At 40.7% G+C, this 27,767-nt stretch overlaps 1 protein-coding gene across 5 annotated transcripts in view; it reads right to left on the reverse strand.

Annotated features, from left to right (window-relative positions):
* Positions 1–6,708: 6,708 nt before the first annotated feature.
* Positions 6,709–27,767, reverse strand: part of TBC1D30 (TBC1 domain family member 30) — an 83,856-nt gene continuing 62,797 nt past the window's right edge. For 3 of the 5 annotated variants that reach the window (XM_084613021.1, XM_084613023.1, XM_084613025.1), the window contains 6 exons: positions 23,022–23,127; positions 11,759–11,871; positions 11,426–11,565; positions 9,471–9,677; positions 9,198–9,254; positions 6,709–7,744 (listed from right to left, as the gene is read on the reverse strand). In XM_084613021.1, coding sequence (XP_084469147.1) covers positions 6,963–7,744; positions 9,198–9,254; positions 9,471–9,677; positions 11,426–11,565; positions 11,759–11,871; positions 23,022–23,127 — 1,405 coding nt within the window. In that variant the 3' untranslated portion in view covers positions 6,709–6,962. The remainder of the gene's footprint in view (positions 7,745–9,197; positions 9,255–9,470; positions 9,678–11,425; positions 11,566–11,758; positions 11,872–23,021; positions 23,128–27,767) is intronic. The other 2 variants (XM_084613022.1, XM_084613024.1) reach the window with 1 other exon arrangement.

The following is a 27,767-nucleotide window of genomic DNA, read 5'->3' on the forward strand; positions in this document are numbered from 1 at the left end:
CAAAGCATAGTCCAAACCTAAAGAGGGATGAGTGTGTGATAGAGGGTAGAGTGAAACAGAGACTTCTTCAGTGTCTGAAAAGTGAGAGATTGTGAGAAAAATAATGTTTCAAATGATCAGAAATCATAACAGATGTCTCACCAATGAGCAAGAAGGAAAATCTATCTGGGAGAAAGGAAAGAGATGGCATCATGCTGTGTTGCAGCCAAGCACCAGGTAAGGAAAGGCTACGGCTGACAAATGGACACAGAGGATCAAACTCAAAACTTATACTAGATGGATCGTGCCTCATTCTGACCAATATCTAGGTGCTCTGTCTCTTTTTGGTTTGTCAAGGCAACAAAGTCTCATAACTGAAGCATACCATTTTAAATTGTCCTCTCCTCTTTTGCTGTGGTGTTCTGGGAGTGACCATATGGTTAAACAGTCAGGAAATGACATCACAAAACGGCAACCCCCTGAAATTTGGGCAACATCTAGGCAAGTCAAAGATTTTCTTGAAAGCATGTAGCATAGTAGGAAAATGGGACATTTGAAGAGAGTCCTTTCCTATGTTAAGATTTCTGTTTAAGAGCTATAGGAGAAAGGAAGCAATGCCTTTGCACCATATAGTAATAAAACTGCTTATTATACAATATACATTAATTGTGCAAGAACTGTTTAGTAAGTGTAATCTAGACTTATTTTTAGTGTCATTTCACTTTTTCATAGTCATTTTTATTGCCCTTTCAAAGCCTTTACTGCTTGAACAAATCTACTTGGTGTCGATCTAAGTTGTTCTACTACTTGACTATACTGATTCAAGAAAAAAGGCTTGAGCCCTCCTCATCCAGCAAAGAAAAACAGGGATTATGCAACAGAGCCATCCTCAGGGTAGACTTCTGAGTCGCTGAAAATTGGCTGAGGGTGCAACTCTGGTGGCACGAGGCTCTCTTGAGATGATCGCATAGTGAAATGAGCAGCCCCCAGAATCAGCTGATCTTTTTGGTCCGTCTATTTTCTGCCTATAGAAGTTTCATCCAAGAGGGGAACACAGACAAGCAGGAGATTTGCCTTGCCCTTCAAAAGTCCTTCTCACCTTAACTGACATCACCCCTTCCACACACTCCCTCCGTATTTATGGAAACAAATATAGGTTTATCAAAAAGATATTTCGAAAGGTAACAGATATTTTTTAAAGCCTGTGGTGAACCCTGTGACCATTGGATGTTGCTGTTGCTCTAGCTGAAGCTGAAACAGCATCTCTCTGACAAAGGAGCAGGGGAGACAGAACATACTGAATCATTCTCATTCATGTTGCAAACTCTGCATTCAAGGAGTCCTGGTCTTAACATTGATTAGCCATTCACATTTGTAAAGACATTTAACGAAAAAAAGTTCACTTTTCATTGGGGGTCACCTCTTCAGAATAAAGCATTTTGAGTTAACACAGGTGCCATAGAAGACTAAAAATTGCAATCTTAAAACCAACTAGGAAGACAAAGCTTTATCTGAACAAAACACAGTTCCACAGACTTAAAAGCCTGATCTCATAAGAATTCTCATAAGCAAGGAACTGTTCAGAACAAGCATTTGGTTTATTACTACCTAAAGTGTACCTAATTCCATTACTCAGGAGGGGAAAGAAAATAAAGGTGGGGAAAGTCTCACTAACTCTATGGCACAGATTGAGTCAGGTAAAGCAGGAGTGACTGTAGCAGGACAATGGAGACTATGAGGGGTCTACAGGCTCCTTGAATTACTGAAATAAGTAATGGGGGAAAACCATATAGACCATCGAATCCCTCCCCTGTTGAGCACAGGCTATTTTCTAGTCTCTTTAGAGTTTCAAGGGACATTCCACGGCTTGATAAAACTCACAGTCAAAAAGTCTTCCAGATACTCAGTCTAATCTTCCCCTATCTGACTTTCCTGCCATTAATCTTGTTTATATGTGTGACATGAAAGAGGGATTATGGGTCTCTTCAGGTATCAGGACTCTGAGAAATTTACTATGATGATTCCAGGCATCTTTATGTTGGAATCCAAACTATTTCAAGACAGGAAGCCCTCTGTGAAGGTGGTGTATACAATGGTTCTGATTGGCGTTGGCCTGGAATCCACATAAAAGATAATGCCAGATTGTGTCCTTGCCCCCACCCTCACCCCCATTCTCCACAGGACAGCCCTCAACATCAATGACATTAGCCCTCTTGGTAGCAGGTCTAAACTGTACTGGGAAGTTTCTCCTAAAAGCGTTTCCTGCAAAACACTGGCAACTTCCTTTCACCTTACAAAAACAGATAAATGAGTCAATTAAAGGGAACCCATGGTAAACCCAGAAAGGGGCAATAGATGAGCTACTCTAAGGTACCCTGGATCTATTTTGGGGGGGGGTATCATTAACCCCATTCCCAGTGTTAGGTCCCTGTTCACTTCCAGATCCACTTTGAAGTCTTATGGCCACTCTATGAGGCCTTAGTAGCTGGAAGCAGGCTCTCTTAGTTGCTGCCTTTCCCATTCATGCCCCACCAAGAAAGCTAGATGATGCTGAGGGAGAAACTAGAGGGAGCCAGAGGCAGAGTATTTACGGTGGTGGGAGCTAGGTTGGGAGATCAGAAAGAGCTCAAACCAGATCACTTTCAGAGCTCAGTGCAAGACCCACTTCTTTGCATAAACCTTCCTACAACAAGAGAAGTGTGAAGAACAAAAAGAGCCAAGGGTTGGCAAGAGCAGGATGCTTTTTGGGCTGAGTTTTAATACTGGGTGGTACAGTAACAGCATTACATTAAGTACCTGGAGGGCTAGTTATTATTATTGTGATCACATGGCATAATATGCAGTGATTTATCTTTGTTGGATACTGAAGACATCTTGGACCACATTCATCGGTGCTGTAATGCCATATAAGTCAATGAAGTACACCCAGGATGAGTTTGGCCTCTTCCAATTAAACCAGGTGATTGTTATCCTTAAAAGAGCATGAGACAACTCACTACAGTAATACACTTAGAGTAATTCTGCATTTTGGTGAAAGCATCAAATTCTCACTATCAGAATTATTTAACTTTTTATTAATGTTAAGAAGAGTTCAATAAAGTTTATATTGAAATGTTCACTTTAAAATTGCTTTTAAGAACACATTTTATTAACTTGTATCTGAAAAGGAAATAGTTCCAATGAAAATACCATTGCAGGTGAATGTATTTTTTCCCTGCGTTTCTGTTACCCATGTATCAGACATCAAGAAAGAAGTCCAGTTCATTGCCATTCATGTTCATTATTTTGAATGCATTTCAGTTTTCTGTTGATGATACACAATTATAATTATACATCTAATTCTGTTTGAGGACAAAAATAAATTGCTTCCAACAAGCAAGTATGAAAATAGATTTCTCTCATCAACAAAGAGCTGAGCTCTTTTGAACGATTAACAGCTCCTAGTGGAAATGAGTGGACATTGTATAACTCCTCAAATTTAATCCACAGACCCATCTCTGGGGAGCTTCTATTTAGTAAATTCCAAGTCTCCTGCACTTTTAAAAGCAATCCCAGTAGTAATGATTAGTCTGACCTTAATGACACACTGGATATGTTGTATTCTAATAAAAACCCTGTAAGATCTTGAAAAAAAATTGATCTAATTGTCTACGGGGGGGGGGGAAAGCATTAATAAGAGGAAGCCTGATGGAATGTGAAGTGCATAGCATTTTATCCGTATCTGCAATTCCTATGTACAGAGCAGGGACAGAAATGAATCTGTGGAGACGCTGGTGTTCCATGCAGTGCATCCTGGAATGAATAGCTCTACCTTGGTCCTCTTTGTGGCTGTTACTACACAAACACAGCCAAACCCTGCAAATAGCACATCTCCTGCAGATACCAAGCTGTCAGGGTTCTGGTGGGACCAGAGACACAGCTGTCCACATGGATAACTCCTGCGTTATGAATCCCAACGTCCACTGCTATAAGGCCTCATCTCCAAACACTGCAGGACTCCACAGTACTCCCCTTAACAGATTCTATATTGGAAACCCCAGGACAGATATCTTATGGAATCTCTCTGTGTCTCTGGCCCTCTTCTGAGCACTTCTCCGGACAGAATTATATTTAAATTTGATGCCACTAGTGTAGCATTCAGGAAGTTGAATTTAAGGTTACAGTGCCAAAGGTCCTTTGAATCACTAAACTGCTGAGATACTGCTAATAACTGTTCAGTAAGGTGTTAGAAGGCAAGGCAGGAAGTGAGGAATTTGTGCCAGGTTTATGGGTAGAATGTTTCAGGCTGCAGCAGAACTAAATGTGTTTAGTTACTTTGATTACTCAAAATCTTCATACTGAGAAGAGGAAAGTGCTCCATTATTAAAGGAACAGGTGCCCCAGATTGTGCATTATCAAATACTGGTTACATGCGACACTCTGGCAATAGTTTTCTTTTATGGCATTTCTTACTCTTACTGACATCTAGCTACTGTTGACCAGCTGTTAAATCTTTTAAAGTCATATTATGTGCTGAAAATGCACACACTTTTGACATTTTATCATTGTGCTTTAGGATGTCAGTCCTTTTCTTTTTTACTGGGTCTCTCTCTCTCTCTCTCCCCCTCTAGTACACTAATACTGGGAATTTGATTCACAGTAATGAATGGGAGTTTGAGTCACTTGGAGTCTGATTCACAGTAAGGTTTCCTCCTTGGTTTACACTTCTTTTAAAAACTTCCAAGTACAGTCCCTGATCAACGACTAAATTCTGCATTTTAAAAAATTTTATTCAACCTCATAGGTAATCATTGGTAAATATCCTACATAGCCCTGAAAATGAGAAAGGGGGCAAGGATTGATAGCCATCTGTTTAAAATTTATAATATACATATTTGTATATTTATATTACACCCATACCCATATAAAATACACAAACAAGATAAAATTGCCCTCACAGCAGGGCATACTGTACAGCCTACATAAATGTATGGTATACATTAATTCCTATAGTACAGCCTATGTATTTTATGGGATACATTAATAAACAATGATATATTAAAGTTTACATTTAAAGACTATAAGAAGAGACAAATACTATACACACTGGAGCTGATTCACTGCTGCATTACTTCCATTTCATGCCTGTGCAACTCTGAAGCAACATAGTGGGGAACCAGGGCCAATATATTCATAAAGAGTCAACATTATAGGAGCAATCTGAATTTTTGGAAGGTGAGTGCTTGAGTTTTCAACCTTGAAATTGAATTATCCCTAGTGTTTTACATTTAGTTTCCCTGTTTGTCTGTTTGAATATATATGGAAAGAAATCCAGAGTTATTTGGCTTAAGGAACTTACAAGCTTTGAAAGTTTCACAACTGAGGAAAAGAGACAACATTCTGGGTATTGGAGAAAAAATTATGAGCAATTGGCAAAATAAATTAGAATGGAATTCATAATTAATCTTAAGCTTCCATACCCTATACACAGGCCTGTTTCTGAATCCATTTTAGTCAACTGGAGTGGGTCCACTCGCTTAAATGGGTGGTGGGTTGACTTCCAATGAGACTTAGGTTTATAAATCACTTTTGCAAGTGGGGCGTAAGTTCCCAAGTCACTGGAACACTTTTGAAAATTCTGCCCACTGTCAACAGTTAATGTTAAATTTAACTTACCTTAAAATGGCAAGAAACTACAGATTTTACTTTTTAAATCCACTAGAGTGAGTTTGTGTGTGTGGTTTTTGGAAAGGGGGGGGTGAGAAAACCTGGATTTGTGCTGGAAATGGCCCACCTTGATTATCATACACATTGTAAAGAGAGTGGTCACTTTGGATGGGCTATTACCAGCAGGAGAGTGAGTTTGGGGGGGGGGGAGGCGGAGGGTGAGAAAACCTGGATTTGTGCTGGAAATGGCCCAACTTGATTATCATACACATTGTAAGGAGAGTGATCACTTTAGATAAGCTATTACCAGCAGGAGAGGGGGGTGGGAGGAGGTATTGTTTCATGGTCTCTGTGTATATAATGTCTTCTGCAGTTTCCACAGTATGCATCCGATGAAGTGAGCTGTAGCTCACGAAAGCTTATGCTCAAATAAATTGGTTAGTCTCTAAGGTGCCACAAGTACTCCTTTTCTTTTTGCGAATACATACTAACACGGCTGTTACTCTGAAACATGTAGCCAAGAAGTTTACCAATAAATGAACAACTCTCTCTATAGATCCTTAATCTTATTACTCTATGACTCGTCACAGATTTTTTTCTTTGTAGTAGCAATTTGCAATGTCATGAGAAGGGGTATGTTTTTCTTCTTATTTTAGCTTAGCTGACCAACTTCAAACTGAAAATTGAAAAGAAGTAACCTGCCACAGGAACAAGACCTGCCACAGGAACAGAAACATTAAATGCTGCTGAAGAGTTTTGGAGTCACCATCCAGCTGGTCCCATATATTAGTGGTAATTTTCTGCACTGCAAGAGATGCTTTTGATTTCTATATCTGCCTGACCTTTTGTTGTTTAATTGCAGTTCCGCTAGCTAGTTAGGGAGCCATGCTGATGAGATCTAAAGGCAGTTCCACTTAACCATAAGGCAGGTAGTCATACAGAATGCTTTGTAGATGGGTATAAGTGAATAAGATGGAAAAGTTATCTTCAGGGCCCTGACAGGGACATGGAGCACCCTTTGAAGGGGGGAAGGAGGCAGCCCTACAGTTTCTCCTACATTAGATTTAAAAAGTAGAAGCATACTTCATATTGCAAATCAATGTTTATTTTATCACAGAACCATTATAATCTACATGGTGTGCCACAGTGCATCTTCCCTAATCTATCCATACATTCCAAGAGCACAATTTTCAAGGATACATATTTATACATCTGTTAACCACTTTGTCCCCATTATTTCATTTAAAGAATTAAACTATTTAGAAACTCTTTTGGACACATATACACACAACAATCAATACATTTTCCCCCCAGAAATATAAAGTGCTGACGGTACATCATCGTTTTTTAGACCCGCTGTTCCCATTGGCAGACTTGTTGAAACTTCTACTCATTTGTGGAAAGTGCACCGTTGGAGTTCTTTCAGTTGGGCCATACAAACCTAAATTGCGGGCTGCAGTTGACTTTCGAAGAGGTTTGACACTGGGGAAAGGGCTAAACACTTGTAATTTAGGATTGATGGGTTGGGGAGATTTAGCCAATGTTCCACTGTCACTGGATAAACTAGGTGATTCTGATACGTATGTTGGGCAGGACTGATCGGTCATTGGCTCAGCATCAGGTTTGTTATTTTGTGTGAGTTCTAGTGCTTCTAATTTCAGCTGAACAACTGACATATTTGCATTGGTGTCCTTGTAAAGTGGCTCAGTTGACTGTCCATCAACTTTCCGAATAGTCCTGTTATCCAAGCCACTTCCCTCTCTTTCCCCCAAATCAGAATTGCTTGGAGGGTCCTCCTTTGCACTGCAGCTATTTGGTTTGCAGACTTCACGCTGCTCTTCTATGAGTCCTATGGTATCCCCATAGCCCAGCTGGCATTTGGCTCTAGCTATGTTCTTTCGATGTACTCGGATATGGGTGCGCCAGGGAGAGTTGAGTTTTGTTTTAAGATCTTCATGGGGAATGGGTGACATTTTGCCCCCTGTGTGACTTGGGATATGAATGACCGCATTCTTGGCAGCTCTATTAGTCGCTCTCATCTTCTTTCCTAAAAGAAGGTGGTTTATCACTGGAGAATGGTTTACCTGAGAGGGGAGAAGACTGGTAACTGGCCCTTTGTCTGAAAGAAAAGGTTAAAAAAAATTACATAGTCTTAAACAACAAAAACAAATCATTACATCAGTGATCACTCACCAATCAAACAGTCTTGTTGCTGTTTCTTGTGATGATTTGTAGGACAGACCCTAGTGGAAACTGAATTCCTCTAACACTATAGTGTATCTTCAAGTCAAAAACAGAGAGGAAAAGTATGGTAAAAGCTTTCCCTCATCCCACCTCCTTTCTTACTGTTAATTCCTAAATCAGTAACTACTGCTAAAATAATAGAAATCTGGAAACTGGTTCTATCATTTTAGGAATTGCAGATGGGAGCATGACAGGAGGTGGGGCACTGTGAAAATTTGGAAAGTATTGCCAATATGATTTTGCTTTGTATTTGTTTAGATCTGAACATAGCCCTGCACAGGTTTTTTTACTCTTATAGGGTACATATACCTGCTACAATACGAAGGTTAACTTTAACCTTGGCCTTAGTGAGTCCCCCATTTCTCTTAGATTCTTCCTTCAATAGCGAGAGGCAATTCCGTCTCTACAGTAGGTCAGTCACACAGGCCTCTCCTTGAGCAGAGGGCTGAAAAATGCACCAATTTATTTTTAATAGACTTCTGTCCATGCTGAACTGGAACCAGGACAAACTATCTTCTAATTTCCATCAGAACTTCCGATTTTACCAGAGTGACAGACTCAGAATTAGTGTGTTAAAACTATATATTAGCCCATTAATCATGATTAGCAAAATCAGAAAGGGTTTGGCAATCATTGGAAATGAGGATCTTACTATTGCATTGTTTCGGTCTGGCCAGAGCTTCTGTTTGCACAAGATGCATGGCCAGTATTTTAAAAATAAATATCTTTTTTTCCTTTCATGTGAATTTAACAGTCATGAAACCTGCTGGACTGACTGTTCTGGGAACTAAAATCCTCCATGTACAGAACAGGTATAGCACTAGTGGAACAAACTTTCCCACAGGGGCCCATCAACGTGTTTCAACTGTGACTTGGAGGGACCATCTTTAGCAGTGAGATGGTAGTTCAGTCTCCATGCCTATTAAAATCCTCAGCCTGTCTGCTGATGCTGCCCCCAAAGCTGCCAATCAGTGCCAATTGTGGTAGTAGTTTTTATCATGTGGATCTCTCTCCATGGGTAAATGGACTGGGAACAAACCCATTTCCCACATACTCACTACCATCCTGGTACTGGATTTGAATTGTCAATCTTGGAGCTACAATTGACTATTTGGTGGCACAGTTCCCTTCACTTCAATAAACTGATTTAAATGGAGCTATGGCAATTTACACCAGCAGAGGATCTACCCCTTGGTTCTTGAAGTATATTATTGTCATTTCTTTAACAATGTATAAGTATTGTCAAATCCAAGGATGCCGCAGATTTTAACACTTTCATCAGTGAAACCAATGTGATATACCCAGATAGCAAAGACATCTTTAGATACCATTATTCAGCTGGTCCCTGGGACCTAACAAGATCCCAGGGTCATCATCTTCAGACCCTGATAAAAGAAAAACAAAGACATCATCTTATATACAATTTGTTTGTATGAAATTGCTTCTGCAATATCACTAATGTATTGCAGGTTCATTCATTCTCTTTTGTCCTCTCTCTACATATGAATAATTTAAAGACACAAAACATTTTTGCCTCTCTTTTCAGATAGTGAAGTTGGCTTGTAAAGAATAAAGGGGAAGAGCATGTTCTGATATATTACCTGCTCTGATATACACCTGGTGAACCTGCTGCTGCTGCTTCTTCTTTATTCGGGAATACTGCCTTTTCAATGCATTAATGTCAGTGGTCATACGCTCCATCATCATACTGTTAAAAGCAGCATGGTATTCACTTCTACAGGAGTCTATTGCCCCTGGACTTAGTTCCGCAATGTTACTAGAGCCCAAACTCTGTTCTTCATTCTGATCTGTACACAGTAGGAAAAAGTGAGGGGGAAGAATGCATCAGAATATTCTGTGCTCTCCTAATCATTAACCAAGGAAATGCACAAGTAAATTACATGCCCAACTCCTGTTATTTTAACTACACTGTGTAATAAAAACAGTTATTATAACTGTATTATAATATGTCTAAATATTTAACTTAAATATAATTTATTAAACCTTGCAATATACCTTAAACATATAAACTGAATTTCTTGTTTGCATAAAAAACATACAGCGCAGTCACTAAAGTGGGTATTTCACATGACCAAGTAGTAAACAAAGATTCTCAGTTACAAAGTGATTAGAAGTTGAGGCCACCACTCCATGAACTGATATGTAACTCTGTTACAGTCAAACTAGTCATTTGGTCAAATGAGACTGACTATCTGATAGTGATCAGCAAGGAGGGAGGGAGCAACAAAATCAGCAGGTGTGGGGGAAGTGGAAGAGGCAGGCTGCGAGGGAGTTTATATGATCAAAGAGTGGCAGAGCAACAGGAGCAGCGGAAGTTATTTTCCCAGCTGTCTCTGATGCACTGCTAAAATGGCAATTCAGGGTCAAAGGGATAACTTATTTCATAGGATGTTTGTTTGGATTACATCTAGTTTGCAAGACTGGTTTAACATTCTGAGTAAGTGTCAGTCTGAGGCAGCAGCTGGGGACTTGCAGTCCTCCAAGAAAAGAAAACAAAACAACATCAAACAGAGAATTCTAGTATACAGATCTCGGCAAATACAAGCAGAAGGAATGGTGAAATTAAATCCAATAGAAATAGTTTCTGGTAAAGAGGCAGACAGCATAACTGTAACCATTCCACTTGTTGGCAAAGGCCTGGGAGATCCAAGGAAGATTTTTGACGTTACCTGAACAATAATAAAAATTAACAATGTTATTGACTGCCAATCAGGGACACCAAGAAGGTTTTTCTTGTAACCACTCCTGTGCATCTAAAGAACTATTGAAAGAAAATGACATAAAACCTGAGAAAGTTACATCTTGAGAGAAAATGTTCAGAGAGAATCCTGCAGTGGGGATCACAAAAATCAGACTCTAAAGCCATTATATCACAAATAGGAAAGCTATTTTAGGTAAAATTTTACATTTCTAAAATGTATTAGAATTTTGCTCTCCTTTTGAGGCTTGCACAGTAGGACTCATGGTATTGAGTGAAAGATTGAGGGATATGAAAATAGGATCAATGAATTTCTGTATAACACTCTGAAACATATCAAAATAGTTTTCTATAAAATTTGTTATTTACAGAATAAATGATGGAGTGGAATGGTATAAAGGTTTTATGAGAGTGGGGTGGGTATGACCTGCATAACTCACTCGTGGATTCTGATGCTATATAAACATGTGGTAACAAAAAACAGTTTGTTTTTTTTTAAAAGTTAGACTCTTAAGGCCATATTTCATTATTTTTGGGATCCTCAAAAGTGCTGAGCACCTAACAGCTCCTATTCAGCTTAGTTTTAGGATTGTTGGAATATTTTGGGTAATAATCATGGCTAAAATCTTTATTCCACACCATCATGCATTGTACACACACACGCATTCAATTTAGTAGACAGAGTATCCAAAGATTGTACAGCAAGTTACAGAAGATCCATAATGGTCTCTGCATACAATTCAAACTACAACTTTCATAATTTCAATTAACCTGCAGGTGAATCAAGCTCACACAAATATGACTGGATAATTCAGAATGAACTGAAGTTGCATTTACCTTTGATTTGTTTTTGATACTTCTGTAGCTCTGGTGCCAAGAGCCCACTGAACGGTCCAAGGCAGCCAACTGCATTGGCAACCGAATCTTCATCATCCAGGTCATTCTCCTCATCACTATCTCTGGTTCTGCCGAGCCTTCTGCCAAATGAAAAGAAATGGAAAAGAAAGCAGATCTTAGATACATCAGTGAACTGATCATTACTAAATGCCTTCATCTATTTTAGATGTGCAATGGAAAAAGCAACTATTAGCCTCTCGGTTGTACAAACTAATAGTGGCTCTATTAGACTACAGGGAATAAAAGATTTTTCTGGATGTATTTCAGACTTACCCTGAAACTGAAGTTGATTTTACTGCTGCAGGGAATGGAGTAATGTTGTATGTATATTTCTCCCTTAATTCTGCCAGTTGTGGAAAAGGAAACTGAGCCATGGAATAAACAGTCTAGAAAAAAAAAAAGCACCTTTTAAAATTATGCTGTTAACAATGGCCCCACTAAAAACTGCAGCACTGTACAGATTTCATAGGCTTGCAGGATTAAACATTGCACATTCACATGAAGAAAAGGAAATGTGAAAGGTCTGATTTTATGATGTAATCGACACTTCCTCTAGGAAAAACAAAGAATGTCTCACTAGAAAAATACATAGTCCAAAGAGGAAACATACATAACTGGTAACATGAGAGCTAGTGTATAAGCATATGCCTGTACAATGGTTTGCGTGTCTCAAAGAAATACCTCCTGGGTATATAGGATATTTTGAAAGAGACAGTTTATGAAAATGTGGTTTCTGACACGATTGTTCACTTGCCCTAATACAAGGTCAGACCCTTTCAACTACTGTATTTATTTAGCATCACTTCTAATCCACTCACTGCCAGCAACTTACGAAAACCTCAAACACTGATTTACATTAGAAATTACTAAAATAATTGTCATTAAAACAAAAAGCAAACAAAACATATGGCAGGTCACACACTTAGCAAGAGCCTCTAGGTCAGGGGTGGGCAAATTTTTTGGCCCAAGGGCCACATCGGACAATACAAATTGTATGGCGGGCCATGAATACTCACAAAATTGGGGTTGGGGTGCAGGAGGTGGTGCGGGTTCTGGGGTAGGGTTGGGGATCAGAGGTTTGGGGTGCAGGAGGGTGATGGGCTGGGATCGAGGATATTGGAGAGCGGGAGGAGGATCACAGCTGGGGAAGGGGGTCGGGGCATGGGGAGAGGCTGAGAGGTGCAGGCTCCGAGCGGCGCTTACCTCAAGTGGCTCCCGGAAACAGTGGCATGTCCCTTCTCCAGCTCCTACATGGAGGCGCGGCCAGAGAGTTCTGCATGGTGCCACATCCGCAGGCACCACCCCTGCAGCTCCCATTTGAGCATGTAGGAGCCAGAGCGGGGCCATGCCACGCCTTCCGAGAGCTGCGTTTTGCGGCCCCCAACCCAGCATCTCGGCCGGAGCAGGGCCAAGCTGGGTGGTCCAGCCCCCGACCCAGCGCCCCGGCCAGAGCCGAGCCGTGTGGTGTGGTTCACGGGCCAGCTTAAAATGACTTGCGGGCCGTATCTGGCCCACGGGCCGTAGTTTGCCCACCCCTGCTCTAGGTGCTTTTGTAATACAAATAATAATTATAGCAGACTTACAGATGTTGTTTGCAGAGGCAGTGGAGAATAAATACAATGGAACATTGATAATGCATTTTAACCAATGGCATAATAGTAAAAGATTGGAAAACAAAACTTATGGAAAGTTACCCACAACAGCAATTTGTTTGTAAAAGCATCGAATTCATTATCTATATTGAGGCTGAGAAAGACACTGAATAGTTAATTAGTTTTCAGTGCTCCTCTTTAATTTGTGTTTTCTCCACCTGCCTAGATAATTACAGTTTCTCAATCCCTATGGGTGAAATTCTGCCTCCATTCAAGTCAGTACGAGTTTTGCCATTGACTTCAATGGGACTAAGATTTTACCCCTATTTATTATTAATGGATTCTAAAGGGGGGCATGGATCGGCATTCATGTCGTGCTCACCATTAGTACCTGGCTCGGGCCGCGGAAGCTAATGATCTAATCAGTGGTGGCTGAATCCTGGTCATGTGCCACCTGAGGCATGTTGGGCATATTCTAAGAAGAATGGATTCCAATTACAACTACTGCTGATGGAGGTGCATATCAGGTTTTCCCTGCTCTTCCTGTACTGCTCTGCTCAAGTGACAAACAAGGGCTGACCCCATTAGAAACACCATGGGGTAGGTCCTCAGCTAAGGTTGCCAAACCTCCAGGATTGTCCTAGAGTCTCCGGGTATTAAAGATTAATGTTTAAGTAAATATTATGTCATGTGATGAAACCTCCATGAATACGTCCAGCCAAAATTGGCAACCCTATCCTCAGCTGGTGTAAACTGTCTCAGGCCCATTGACATAAATGGAGTTATGACAGTTTACACCAGCAGAGGATCTGCCCCCACGAGTCTCAGAAAAGGAAATCCCAACACTTCCTCAGCCATGAAAACCATAGCCAAACAGGAAGGTCTTTGGCAACACAAGTTTTATCAGAGTCCAGACAAACTCTGACCTTATAGCATAGCATAGCATATAAAACTTCTCAACATTAACATTAAGTGAAGCTTGGTAGAGTTCTACTACATAGTGACCAGAGAGGAGCTGAAAGAGTATAGATTTTTAAAACAGACAAGAGTCACACTAGTAGGAATTTTACTTTGAAAGGTAACTGCTTCTCAAGGGTGATAAAAGAATATGGTTGCAATGTGGACTGATGACAAATTGGCAGCTATTAAGTTATCTTTGACGGTAACTAAGGACCTGATCCAAAGCCCACTAAAATCAGTGGAAATTTTTCCATTGACTTCAAAGGGTTTTGGAACAAGCCCTAAGTGCCTGATCCTGCAGGATATTGAGAAATTCCTGTAAGTTGCTGAACATCCTCTACTCAAGGCCTTATTAATAGTAATGTTGGATCTGCAAGTAAGTTTGGCATGCATAGCAGATATGAGAGAATGGTACTGCACTTCAATATAAAAGTTGAAATAAATTTGGCAATTATTTGGCAGTTATTTGGCAAGCTAGCATTATTCTGTCCATTATCAGATCAATAAAAATGTTTCTGCAATTAAAAAAAAAAATCCAGTAAACACTTGTTTTTAGTAAAACCAATAATCCCCTAAGTGTCTGATATCCAAACAGTGCAGCCCTTAAAATTGGAAATAAAGGTGACTATAAGTAAAAGTTAAATGGATTTTATTGATTTTGTTGCCCAAGTGGAGATAAATGCAAGTAAACAAAACATAATGACAAGTGCACTGAACTTTAAAATTCTTTCACTTTTAATCATTTTCTGAAAAATGGAATTTGTGGCAGACACATTGTGTGGTAGCATCTGACACATTTTGGGGTGCAATCCAGACCACTGAGAGGTTGTGTCACCATGTGCCCTACAACCTTGAGCATGTCACAATGCTCTGCTGTTGTAGCTCCCCTCCTGGGCTGCTCACAAAGAGCTAAAGAGCATGCAGATCACACCCTGAGAGTCTGTGCATAGCTACAGTCCTGGCCCAGCAACAATGACCCCAGCAGCCCGTCAGCAACACACCAGCCACACTCTGGCTTCCACCAGCCTTGGTTACTATCTGCAGGGTGACCTCAACACAGTCCCAGTTCCAAATTTCCCTGAAAACATGTGTTCTCTACTCTCCAGTCCCCTCCTGGACAGTCCAGATATTAGGGGTTCATTGCCCCTATAAGGGGTCAATATCCAACCGCCAGCTACTTTGAATGGCATTACCAAACAGCTTGGTTTAAATACAACATTGGATTAGTTTAGCTTGAAAAATAAAAGGTTTATTTAACTACAAAGAGATAGATTTTAAGTGAGTACAAGTATAAAACATTGAACTCAGAAATGTTTACAAGAGAAATAAAAAGATAAAACGCTGTGATTGAGTGCACACTTCTATTCACACCCTACACACTATTGTAACAATCTTTGTACAAAATATGCCTCGTGGGATATCATTTGAAAACTAGACTCACTGGTCAACAATCTCATGGCGAAATGTATGTACAAAATGCCTGTTAAGAGTTATGAACATAAGCTGAAATTATGAGTCAATGTGTTTACCAGACAAGTCTGGGGAGTGGGTGTATCACGGTCTCAAAGACAGAGGACAAGCTGACACCTCTAGTCAGGTGTCATCAAAGCTGATGGGCAATCACCTGTTAAGTGGCCATTCTTTGGCAACGAAGGGGGGCAGGAACAAATACATCTGCATTTTAGCAAGCAACCACATGGAACCTCTTTCACCACGAGACTCCATGTCTCCATTCTCACAGCAGGAAGGAACTTTATCTAGGGCAGTGGTTTTCAATTTTCATTCATTTGCAGACCCGTAAAAAAATTAAAATGGGAATGCGGACACATTTGTAAGTCTGAGATATAGTCTGTGGACTTCAGAGTGAAAACTATTGTTCTATGGCAATGACAACCTTTCACAGATCTCTTACGCACAATCCACAGACCCCCCCCAGGGGTCTGCAGACCACAGGTTGAAAACTGCTGATCTAGGTATAACCCTCAGGAAAATGCATTTCAAAGGGTGACTGGACTATAAAAGTAGAGGGCAAAAACATCCCAGGGTCTCTCTTTTTACCTCCCCCTCACACTCTCTTTCACCAAAGACAAGAACGGAACCAGCCCTTTGACTTCAGGGGTGGGGGGGAGGTCCTAATCTGATAATTTGGTCAGCAGTGTTGCTGGGAATATGTGGTGAGGATTTTACCTTGAACCAAGTCTAGCCTATTAAATTTAGCTACTAGAAAGTGTTTATCACATTCCAGGGTATTGCCAATCAACTTTGATGATACCTGGCTAGAGGCGTTAGCTTGTCCTTTGTCTTTGAGAAACTGGTTTACATCCCCTTGCTGTCCTGAGGACCCTGTTTCCTATTTACATGTAAACCAAGGTAAACATACATTCCTTTGTTTACGATAGACCTGTTAACAATGTCTGCCTAGTCAGGGCTGCCTGGGTTTGAACATGTGCTACCAACATAGATTCATAGATATTTAGGTCAGAAGGGACCATTATGATCATCTAGTCTGACCTCCTGCACAACGCAGGCCACAGAATTTCACCCACCACTCCTGCAAAAAACCTCTCACCTATGTCTGAGCTACTGAAGTCCTCAAATCATGGTTTAAAGACTTCAAGGAGCAGAGAATCCTCCAGCAAGTGACCCGTGTCCCATGCTACAGAGGAAGGCGAAAAACCTCCAGGGCCTCTTCCAATCTGCCCTGGAGGAAAATTCCTTCCCGACCCCAAATATGGCGATCACTTAAACCCTGAGCATATGGGCAAGATTCACCAGCCAGATACTACAGAAAATTCTTCCCTGGGTAACTCGGATCTCACCCCATCTAATAGCCCATCACAGGCCATTGGGCCTATTTATGAATATTTAATTACCAAAACCATGTTATCCCATCATACCATCTCCTCCATAAACTTATCTAGTTTAATCTTAAAGCCAGACAGATCTTTTGCCCCCACTGCTTCCCTTGGACAGCTATTCCAAAACTTCACTCCTCTGATGGTTAAAAACCTACGTCTAATTTCTAGTCTAAATTTCCTAGTGGCCAGTTTATATCCATTTGTTCTTGTGTCCACATTGGTACTGAGCTTAAATAATTCCTCTCCCTCTCTGGTATTTATCCCTCTGATATATTTATAGAGAGCAATCATATCTCACCTCAACCTTCTTTTAGTTAGGCTAAACAAGCCAAGCTCCTTGAGTCTCCTTTCATAAGACAAGTTTTCCATTCCTCGGATCATCCTAGTAGCCCTTCTCTGTACCTGTTCCAGTTTGAATTCATCCTTCTTAAACATGGGAGACCAGAACTGCACACAGTATTCCAGGTGAGGTCTCACCAGTGCCTTGTATAACAGTACTAAAACCTCCTTATCCCTACTGGAAATACCTCTCCTGATTCATTCCAAGACCGCATTAGCTTTTTTCACAGCCATATCACATTGGCAGCTCATAGTCATCCTATGATCAACCAATACTCCAAGGTCCTTTTCCTCCTCCGTTACTTCTAATTGATGCGTCCCTAGCTTATAACTAAAATTCTTGTTATTAATCCCTAAATGCATGACCTTACACTTCTCACTATTAAATTTCATCCTATTACTATTACTCCAGTTTACAAGGTCATCCAGATCTTCCTGTAGGGTATCCCTGTCCTTCTCTAAATTGGCAATACCTCCCAGCTTTGTATCATCCGCAAACTTTATTAGCACACTCCCACTTTTTGTGCCAAGGTCAGTAATAAAAAGATTAAATAAGATTGGTCCCAAAACCGATCCTTGAGGAACTCCACTGGTAACCTCCCTCCAGCCTGACAGTTCACCTTTCAGTAGGACCCGTTGTAGTCTCCCCTTTAACCAATTCCTTATCCACCTTTCAGTTTTCCTATTGATCCCCATCTTATCCAATATAACTAATAATTCCCCATCAAACAGGAGAATTCATAACTTTGCATGTAATGTTACTACATACATTCCACCATGATATTATTGACCAGTGAGTTATTAGTTTTCAAATGATACCTCAAAAGGCATATTTTGCACAAAGATTATTACAATAGTGTGTAGGGTATGAATACAGGGGTGCATTCGGTCTCAGCATCAGTACATCATCCTTTGAAATGATATTGCTCAGCTTGTAACTACCTAATTCAGCAGTGGATAAAGTTTCCCTGTTTTCATGTGTACAATTATTCAGGACTTCCTCACTCCCTTAGAAACTGGTATTAAGAGTAAAACACTGTAAATGAAACATTGTTTCAGAGCATTTTTAAAAGTATGACTTTTACCCATTTTGAAAATAAGTGGCTTCTCAAAGCCAGGTATTTTGAAATTTCTCGTTAGCTCTGGGAGGAACTCTTGGTTAGTATGTTTTTCCTGTGCTATAGTCAGTGACATTTTGATCTGAAGGCAAAATGGTCTCAATTAAGATAAAAGTAAATTCTGAATGATTTCTAAATAATCTGTTCATGACTCTGTGCTTAATGCATAAAGAATGTCACAAATATTGATTCAATGCCAAGTCCTTCCTGACAGAGGAGGAAAAATATGTTTGTCCAGATGCGGTGATGCAAGCAATTAGAAGCAGGAGTTGGAACATTCATAGCTGGATTAGAAAAAGAGGACAAGTGGTGCAGTAGACCAGGTTTTGGCATTAAGAAACTTGTATACCTTGAGGTATGTGCACATATCTCAGGTCAGAAGAATGCCCCCAAAATCCCACAGCATGAAATCAAGCTTTCCCTTTAGATGAAACTACAGAACCTTCCTGCAACTGTGAAAGAGAAATGTTCTCTGGGCCCCAAACAGTGATACTGCTCAAATCTACCAGACTAAGACTATGTCTACATTACCACTGGATCGACGCTTTGGCGATCGATGCACCAGGGGTCGATTTAGCAGGTCTAGTGAAGATCTGATAAATTGACGACAGAGCGCTCTCCAGTCAACCCTGATACTCCATCAGGAACGAGAAGAGTAAGGTAAGTCGACGGGAGAGTGTCTCCTGTTGACTCAGCACAGTGTAGACACTGCAGTAAGTCGACCTCAGCTACGTTAACTCCAGCTATGTTATTCACATAGCTGGAGTTGCGTAACTTAGGTCGACTTACCACAGTAGCGTAGACATAGTCTAAGAAATGTTGTGGTTTGGGGGTGAGGGGAGAAACCATCTCCAGCCCAACATACCTACCCATTTTTGTTTGATCACCATCATACCTTCCTGCTTTTTACTATATCCCTCAATCCCCACCCCATGGAGAAAGAACTCTAGATTTGTCTGGAATTAATCTCTATTCTTTATATCAGTACCCTTTCCAGACAACATATTCCATATGCTTGTTACCCTTTATGTGAAACAGTTCTGCTCAACTCCTCCATTTGCTCCTAGTTTCCAGAGCTTTAATTTATGCCCCATGATACACGCTCGCCAATCCCCTTCCCCTTTTTCTATTATCTCCCCATTTCCTTCCAGAATAAAATGTTTAAAAAATACCCCAGACTTTTGTATTAATTTCACTACAAGAAGCAAGCGTTGTTATAAAGTCATTAAGACAACTTGGCAGGCTAACACAAATTGTTGCAGATACTTGGCATGCAGCCTTGTGCTCAACCTCAGAACTAAGGTGTTTATTAACAGACCAATAATATTGTATTTGTTTAGCTTCTAGTCCTAGAAATGCTATTTTTGTCTATTATTTAAAACTTGTGGAGCTGATGCTCACTTTCCTAAATTGTTTAATCTGAAAAATGGGTTTACTTTGAGACTTGTTTGCTCCTCCAGTCTAGCTCCTCCACCACCACCAGACAAAACCCTCACCACTGAAGAGTCAAATTTCCAAAAGCTTGCTTATGTGCTGAGCCCTTTGTGTATGCATATTCTCCATGCAAGAGGAAATGTTTTTTTTAAAGGAGTGGCTGGGTGTACACAGAATATGTGCATATGAGAATAGGCAGAAGAGTGCAGTGATTCTCAACCAGGGTACGCAGAGGTCTTCCAGGGGGTACATCAACTCATCTAGATATTTGCCTAGTTTTACAACAGGCTACATAAAAAGCACTAGTGAAACCAGTACAAACTAAAATTTCATAAAATTACTTGTTTATAGTGCTCTATATACTGAAATATAAGTATAATATTTATATTCCCATTCATTTATTTTATAATTATATGGTAAAAATGAGAAAATCAGCAATTTTTCAGTAATAGTGTGCTGTGACACTTTTGTATTTTTATGTCTGATTTTTTAAGAAAGTTGTTTTTAAGTGAGGTGAAACTTGGGGGTACGCAAGACAAATCAGACTCCTGAAAGGGGTACAGTAGTCTGGAAAGGTTGAGAGCCACTTGAATAGTAGGTGCAGAGACTAACTGTCCTTATTTAAATGATTGGGAAAACCAAACAGATTACCATGCTATAGCCCAACCTTTCCCTTCTCCCCCCATTAAACAAAACAAACAAAACCCTCAACATTTGTTAGACAAGTGTTCGCTATATTTGTAATTTGGTAAAACACCTTTCAAGTACGTAGGAGCATCACTCCCAAACACACTTCTGGCTGACTCCTCTGAAGATGCTGAAAACAATCTGCAACACCAATTCTAGTTAACAAACTTGGTCTTTTCAATACACTGGTTCAGGAATGCCTGCAAAAATTTTTCACAGAGAATGGCCCAGGACTCCCACCACCTCTCTCCTGGTAGGCTCCCCCTTGTGGACATATACCACCTCTCGTGAAGCTGTAGAGTTTGCGCAGAGCAGAGGGGACACTGGCTACTGGAAGAGGAGTCAAGTTGGGCAGGCCCCAGAGGGAGCGGGGGAGCCCCTGTTGAGGGAACTGGCCCCATAGCAATGGCAAGGAAGGGCAGTGCTGGCCACTTCACTGCCCACTCAGGTTTGGCCCTGCAGCCCTCTGTCCAAACCTGAGTAGCACTGAGCAAGTTACAATGCCACCCAGTTTTGGCACTGTAAACCCCAACCCCATCCTGATGGAGGGGCCCTGGGACCAAAATTGAGTGACGCTGCAACTCCCTGTACCAGGTCACACGACCACTCACCCAGTTTTGGTCCCGTGGTCCCCCTGTCATTATGGAGGGGCCACGGGGCCAAACCTGAGCAGGTAGTGACGCAGCCAGCACTGCTCCTCCTCACCACTGCCATTGGGAGGGCTCAACGCTGATGATTTGGCACCCATGCCAATGGTATGCACCATACTGGTGCCAGTGCACTGGTTTACGATTGTTTTCCATTTCTTCTTCTGTTTAGAGAAAAATTAGTTCAAGTGCATTAAGACATAAGACCAGGTATGCTTTCTTTAATAGAAAGGTCATGGGAAAATTAAACATACTATTTATACTTTTGAAGGGAAAAGTATCAGAGCCTTGCTGGAGATGCTACAACATTAGCCTCTCCTAATGGTTATCATTGCTACAGAACAAGTATACACTTCACACTGTTTACGACTTTCGCTGAGATCAGAAGAAATTATTAAGTAAGTTAAATATAAAGGGAGAGTACCATTAATAATTACAACAGTTAAAAGACTCTTCCATCCCTTTCTTTCCCATAATCCTACACTTACCTGTGGTTTGTCTTCTATTATGCACAAACAGAAAGGAAAAGAAAAATCTGTCACTGAGAGTCACTTTACCCGCTTCAGGTCCACCACCATTATTTTTGTGACACATGCCACATCTCAATTTTGTATTGCTCATCAAGCCCGGAATTGAGACATAATGAATACAGAGAAGGTAACAGCTTGAACTGGCATTCATCATTTCCTCTTCAGTATTTGACTTACATTGAGAGGAACTGTAAAATCTGTTTAGAAATGTATGTGGGCAATTCACATAGTAAATTATCCCTTTTATTTTTTAAAAGGAAACTAAAGCCAAATTATTCACCTCTTCCATCCCTAACACTTTCAACAAGGAAAAAAGGAAGGCAAATTGTCCAAGATTACATATTGTTACAGTGATTCTCTGCTTCAGCGGTAAATTGGAGTTTGGAAGATGATTCTACTGTATAGTCAAGAAGAACTCTCAGAATGAATGCACTGGTTAGAGAGTGACAAAATCTTACCATAGGCTTCTTATTTTGAGACAATCTAATTTAAGATATTTAGAACCAGAAGTTTTTAGTTAAGCCTCAACACAGCCTCCAATACTACAGTTGAATTATTCAGTCCCACAACTGCACCCATTTAGTCACTGAGGCCCTGATCCACTATCATTAAAGTCAATGGGAGCTTTGCCACTCAGTTAAATGAGTGTAGGATCAAGCCCCTAGCTCCCAAGTTTATGTGCGCACACATTTACTTACGCTTCTAACTGGGTGCAACTTCAGGGGTAAGAAAAAAAAAAGTGTCTGCAATTTAGTACTTGAACTGCAAGCGTAAAACTGCATCTGCAGTACTGAAGGCCTTTTTTTAAAAACACACTTAGGTTTCTGTTTATTATTCAATGACTTTGGTTTAAGAAGGTAATTAGAACAATCATCTACATTTTGTTTATAATTCACAACTAACAGTTCGATGGGTTTTATTTTTATTTTTTTTAAACAAAGGGATTTTTTTTAGTTGATGAGCTAGTCAACCACCAACAAAGTCTACTGAATGCAAAGATTACACTGTAATGAATATAAGAGAGAAAAATTAGAAATAAAATACAGAGCATTATATAGCTCACAATTTAGATAATCCTATTGAGTGTAACGCACAAATGTAAGCAATTGACTGGCACCTCCTTGTCCAATGAGGTCTAGCTGTTTTCTACATCTAACTTATAATTGAGGGGTATTTTAGCTTTGACCGCTGATAATGTTTATGTATCTGCTCCACTGATAGGTTAGTTTGACAGTAGGGTGTTATCTTAATTTTTCTTCTTGAAACAAAATTTTAACAAAAGTCTCATCCTTTAGACACAGGAAGCTGAAGACTGTTTACAATATACAAATACACAAACAAGAATTACATCATTAAGCGCTGCTTACTAACCTGCATGAGTTCATTGCTGTCAATCAGATTGTCTTCCAGCATCTCCTGGGTTAGTTTGCCCATGGTACTGTAGAATTCATCTGCAGTTTCACAGCATTCAATCTGCCTGTATCACAACACAAATTTTTCTGTGATCTAAACTAATTATACATTTCATAGTGAACTGTATTCTCTGTAGGGTAATCATACAGAACGCCCCCTATATTACTGACTTAAAAACTGCGGTTTTTTGCAAAGAAAACCACCATTATAAAAACCGGAAGATCACAAGAAGTCTTATATGATAAGGGGGATGAGCGCGCACAGTTCACTGTACTGAGAGAGTAGGCCACTCTCACTCTGTGTTAGTGCATGTCAGGAATTCAAATATGGATTAACATGTGAAACCCTTGATATGCTAGGAATGGCTGCCATAGTATAGTAGCAGAGTAGGGAAGGAGAGTATTTTTGGTAGGGAGATTATTTTTGTAAATTCAGGCTGAATGCTGGATAGTATGGAGTGGAAAAGAAAAATCTGCAGTGTCATAATCTGCCCGTCACTAGTGTTACGCACTCTTAGGGCCCTACCAAATTCACAGTCCATTTTGATCAATTTCACAGTCATAGGATTTTAAAAATAATAAATTTCATGATTTCAGCTATTTAAATCTGAAATTTAATGGTGTTGTAATTCTAGGGGTCCTGACCCAAAAAGGAGTTGAAGGGGGTTGCAAGGTTATTGTAGAGGAAGTTGCAGTACTGCTACCCTTACTTCTGTGCTGCTGCTGGCCTTCAGAGCTGGGCAGCTGGAAAGCAGCGGTGGCTGGCTAGGAGTCCATCTCTGAAAGCAGAGCCGTCGCTTGCAGCAGTGCAGAAGTAAGGACGGCATGGTATGATATCGCCACCCTTACTTCTGTGCTGCTGCCTGCAGAGCTGGGCCCTCAGTCAGCTGCCTCCACTCTCTGGCCGCCCTGCTCTGAAGGCAGCAAAGCAGAAGTAAGGATGGCATGGTATGGTATTGCCACCCTTACTTCTGCCCTGCTGCTAGGGGGGTGCTTTCTTCAGAGCTGGGCGCCTGGCCAACAGTTGCCACTCTCCAGCCATGCAGCTCTTAAGGCAGCACAGAAGTGAGGGTGGCAATACTGCGACCCCCTAAAATAATCTTATGATCCCACCCCTGCAATTTCCTTTTGGGTCAGGAGCCCCGATTTGAGAAACTCTGGTCTCCATTGTGAAATCTGTATAGTATAGAGTAAAAGCACACAAGAAATGAGATTTCCCAGGGAAGACCAGATTTCATGGTCCGTGATGCGTTTTTCATGGCCCTGAATTTGGTAGGGCCCTATGCATGCTATATGGAAAGTTGTAAAACGTTACAGCTGTGAAGGCTATAAGGATTACATTTTTAATTTTAAAAGTTGCACAGAACTGCATTTTGTCAGCACAGCAGCACATACTGTATAGAAAGCTTTATTTTTTAATGGCAGAAGATGAGTCAGGCCTGTGACTAGACCCAAGTGTTGCTGTAATTACACAATTAGAAGCTAAAGGTGCCAGGGAGCAGATTTTCAGGCTTATTTAGTTTATACAATCAGGAGCAAATCACTTTAAGCAGGGTAAGTCCCCTGCAGAGACAGCAGCTCTCCCAAACGTTATATACCTGTTGTATAAATGGGAGACGTATTCTTCCTGTGTGAAAGAAATTATGTGGAAAGAAAGGTCGAAATACACTTAACATAGAGATATGATGAGAAAAGAAAATGAATATGTGGATTTAAGTCACCAAGATGACATCAGAGAAATAGTTGCAGGCGAATATTTTCGTAAGTGACCAGTGATTTTGGGTGCCCATCTTGAGACACCTTGAAAGGGCCTGATTTTCTGAGGGCAGGTGCACAACACTTTCTGGAACGCAGGCCCTTTGTCAGGTGTCTCAAATTGGACACCCAAAATCACTAAAAAGAAAAGGAGTACTTGTGGCACCTTAGAGACTAACCAATTTATTTGAGCATAAGTTTTCGTGAGCTACAGCTCACTTCATCGGATGCATACTGTGGAAAGTGTAGAAGATCTTTTTATATACACACAAAGCATGAAAAAATACCTCCTCCCACCCCACTCTCCTGCTAGCTTACCCGCAGGAGAGTGGGGTGGGAGGAGGTATTTTGTCATGCTTTGTGTGTATATAAAAAGATCTTCTACACTTTCCACAGTATGCATCCGATGAAGTGAGCTGTAGCTCACGAAAGCTTATGCTCAAATAAATTGGTTAGTCTCTAAGGTGCCACAAGTACTCCTTTTCTTTTTGCGAATACAGACTAACACGGCTGTTACTCTGAAACCAAAATCACTAGTCACTTTTGAAAATCTTAGCCACTGTTTCTACCAAGTCTACTTTATTTTATATTACCTTTATCCATGTCAAAGTTAAACAAACAAACAAAGAGGACTTTACAAATCCCTTTACAAGCTGGCTATAGTATAGAGTTTCCTGGATTTCTAAAGAACATAAACACACTCACTAAATTTCAATCTTATAGGGCTCATCTTCATGAACAGCTCTGTAGCAGCACAGCTACACCGGTGCAGCTGCGCCACTGTAGCGCTTTAGTGAAGATGCTCCCAAGCCTATGGCTTCTCCCCGCTGCGCAGTGAATCTACCTCCCCAAGAGGTGGGAGCTATGTCGGCAGTAGAAGCTCTCCCGCCAACATAGCGCTGTCTACACGGTGGGACTAGGTCAGTATAATGTCACTCAGAGGTGTGGATTTCTGACATCCCTAAGCAACATATTTATACCCATACAGGTCTGCAGTGTAGACCTGGCCTTCGCCTCCATGCTACCAATTTAAATCTACTGACATTGAGGGACACAGGGATGGTACTGGAAGAATGGTATCAATGCAAGTCTTCCAACCCTGCAGAAAGTGACTTCCATTGGTCAGTAGAATCAAGGTCTCCTGGGCCAGCATGGAGTAAGGAGTATCTTTCTAGGAACTCTTGACAGAAAAGGTGTGGTGGGGTGTCCACTCCACACAACTCTGGAGTGGGTTAACGTGGGCCAGAAGGGGCCAATTCATTTTATATGCTGCACCTGGAGGGAAACCAGAGCTTGATAAGCACGGATTGCAGATGAAGCCCAGTGGGGGGAAGAGCTGGGATAGGAGTATAAAGCCAGGCACTGAGAGCAGGAAGAGGCAGCAGGGAGGAGCTCTTCAGTCACTCCCCTTGAGAGTAAGGGAATTGGCCAAGGACAATGAGGAGATCTAGGGGGAGAGTAAGCTCCGGGGTCCTGACACTCACCAAGGATTTTGACAAGAGGCTGAGAGGGGCATCGTAGCCACACTTTCAAGCAGAACAGAAGTTGCATGTTGTGGCTCGAGGCAAAGGGGTCTAACTTGAGAAAGTGCCCATCTGGATAACATGCCACTGAACATCTGCTGATCTAGCTCCAATTTGTCAGTGACAGACTTCCTACTGAGCCAGTCTTTCTAGGAATTCAGTTCACTGACAATAGATCCCGCTTTGAATGACTCCTTTTGATCTCTAACAGCAATGAGACTTTTTTGACCTCCTGGCTCAGCAAAGAACTCCAGGTGTCTTCTTATTTGTTTACATAGGAGTTATATGTAGAGCTGCTTCTGATATGAAGGAGAATCTTTACTGCCTTGACCTTCACAATTTTTCTCTCTACATTGTTGAGCAGGGAGGAAGTAATCAATTATAGAGTGGTATTCCTGGAATTACAACAAATTAACCTTTCCAGATCATCTATGACTTCCAGCAGCCACTGAAAACACTATAGCCTGCCTCTTACAAAGGAGAATGAGTACAGAAAGAAAACCTGAGTCACCTACTGTGGGTGTCTAAATTTGGGAGTTGTCATAGGAATTGGAGCTGCTACTTCTAACTGAAATGTCAGGACATGTTAGCTGAAATGAACACTGATCAGTGCAAAAGAATAAAGATAGAAAGTTTTTCATACAGTGTTCATAAGTACATGTTTATTACATGCATGTGATATTACAGCTTCTTCGGTTTCCAGATACTTGATTCTGACTGTTTATATCTGACGTTGGTCTACATATGTACAAGATCAGAGGCCAGAAAAGCAGTGCTCCATTTCCTCCAAAACAGCACCTCCATGAGCTCCTGAAGACTTGAATGCAAAATGCTGACATTACTTCACTTTTATTTCCAGACATTTCTTTTGTTGTTACTACTACTACTACTAGAGAGTGAAAAATTCTCAAAGAGAATGGAGAGAGACAGTTATAGTCTAAGGGATTAAATACAAGATTGGAAACCTGCCTGAGCTCTTGGGGAAAAGTCATTTCACTTACTTCAGTTACCCAATCTATAAAGTGGGGATAAGACATCCCCTGCCTACCTAACAGGGTTGTTGTGAGGATTGACCAATTCTCACTATAATAACTACAACTATGAGCTAAATATATAATTATACTTCTGATGAGAAGCACCAATGTCTGCAATCCATGACAGAGCTTAGGGCAGCAGTCCTACGCATTCACAAATTAATTCATTTTATACAAAAGCAGAACAACATGAGTCTGTGCATTATCTCAAAAGAAATTCATTTGCGAAAGATCATGTGAAACTAGATTGCAGAGGTGGGCTAAAACTGTCAAAGATAAGACCAAAAATAGAATTCTGACTACAATATACCGTTACTGAGAGTGGTGATCTATTAAAAATTGCCTTCCAGATAACACCTACCCCATGTGAAGGGAAAAAAATATGTTCTCTTC

The sequence above is a fragment of the Lepidochelys olivacea genome, assembly GCF_965140295.1.
Source record: "Lepidochelys olivacea isolate rLepOli2 genome assembly, chromosome: 1".
Lineage (NCBI taxonomy): Eukaryota > Metazoa > Chordata > Testudines > Cheloniidae > Lepidochelys > Lepidochelys olivacea.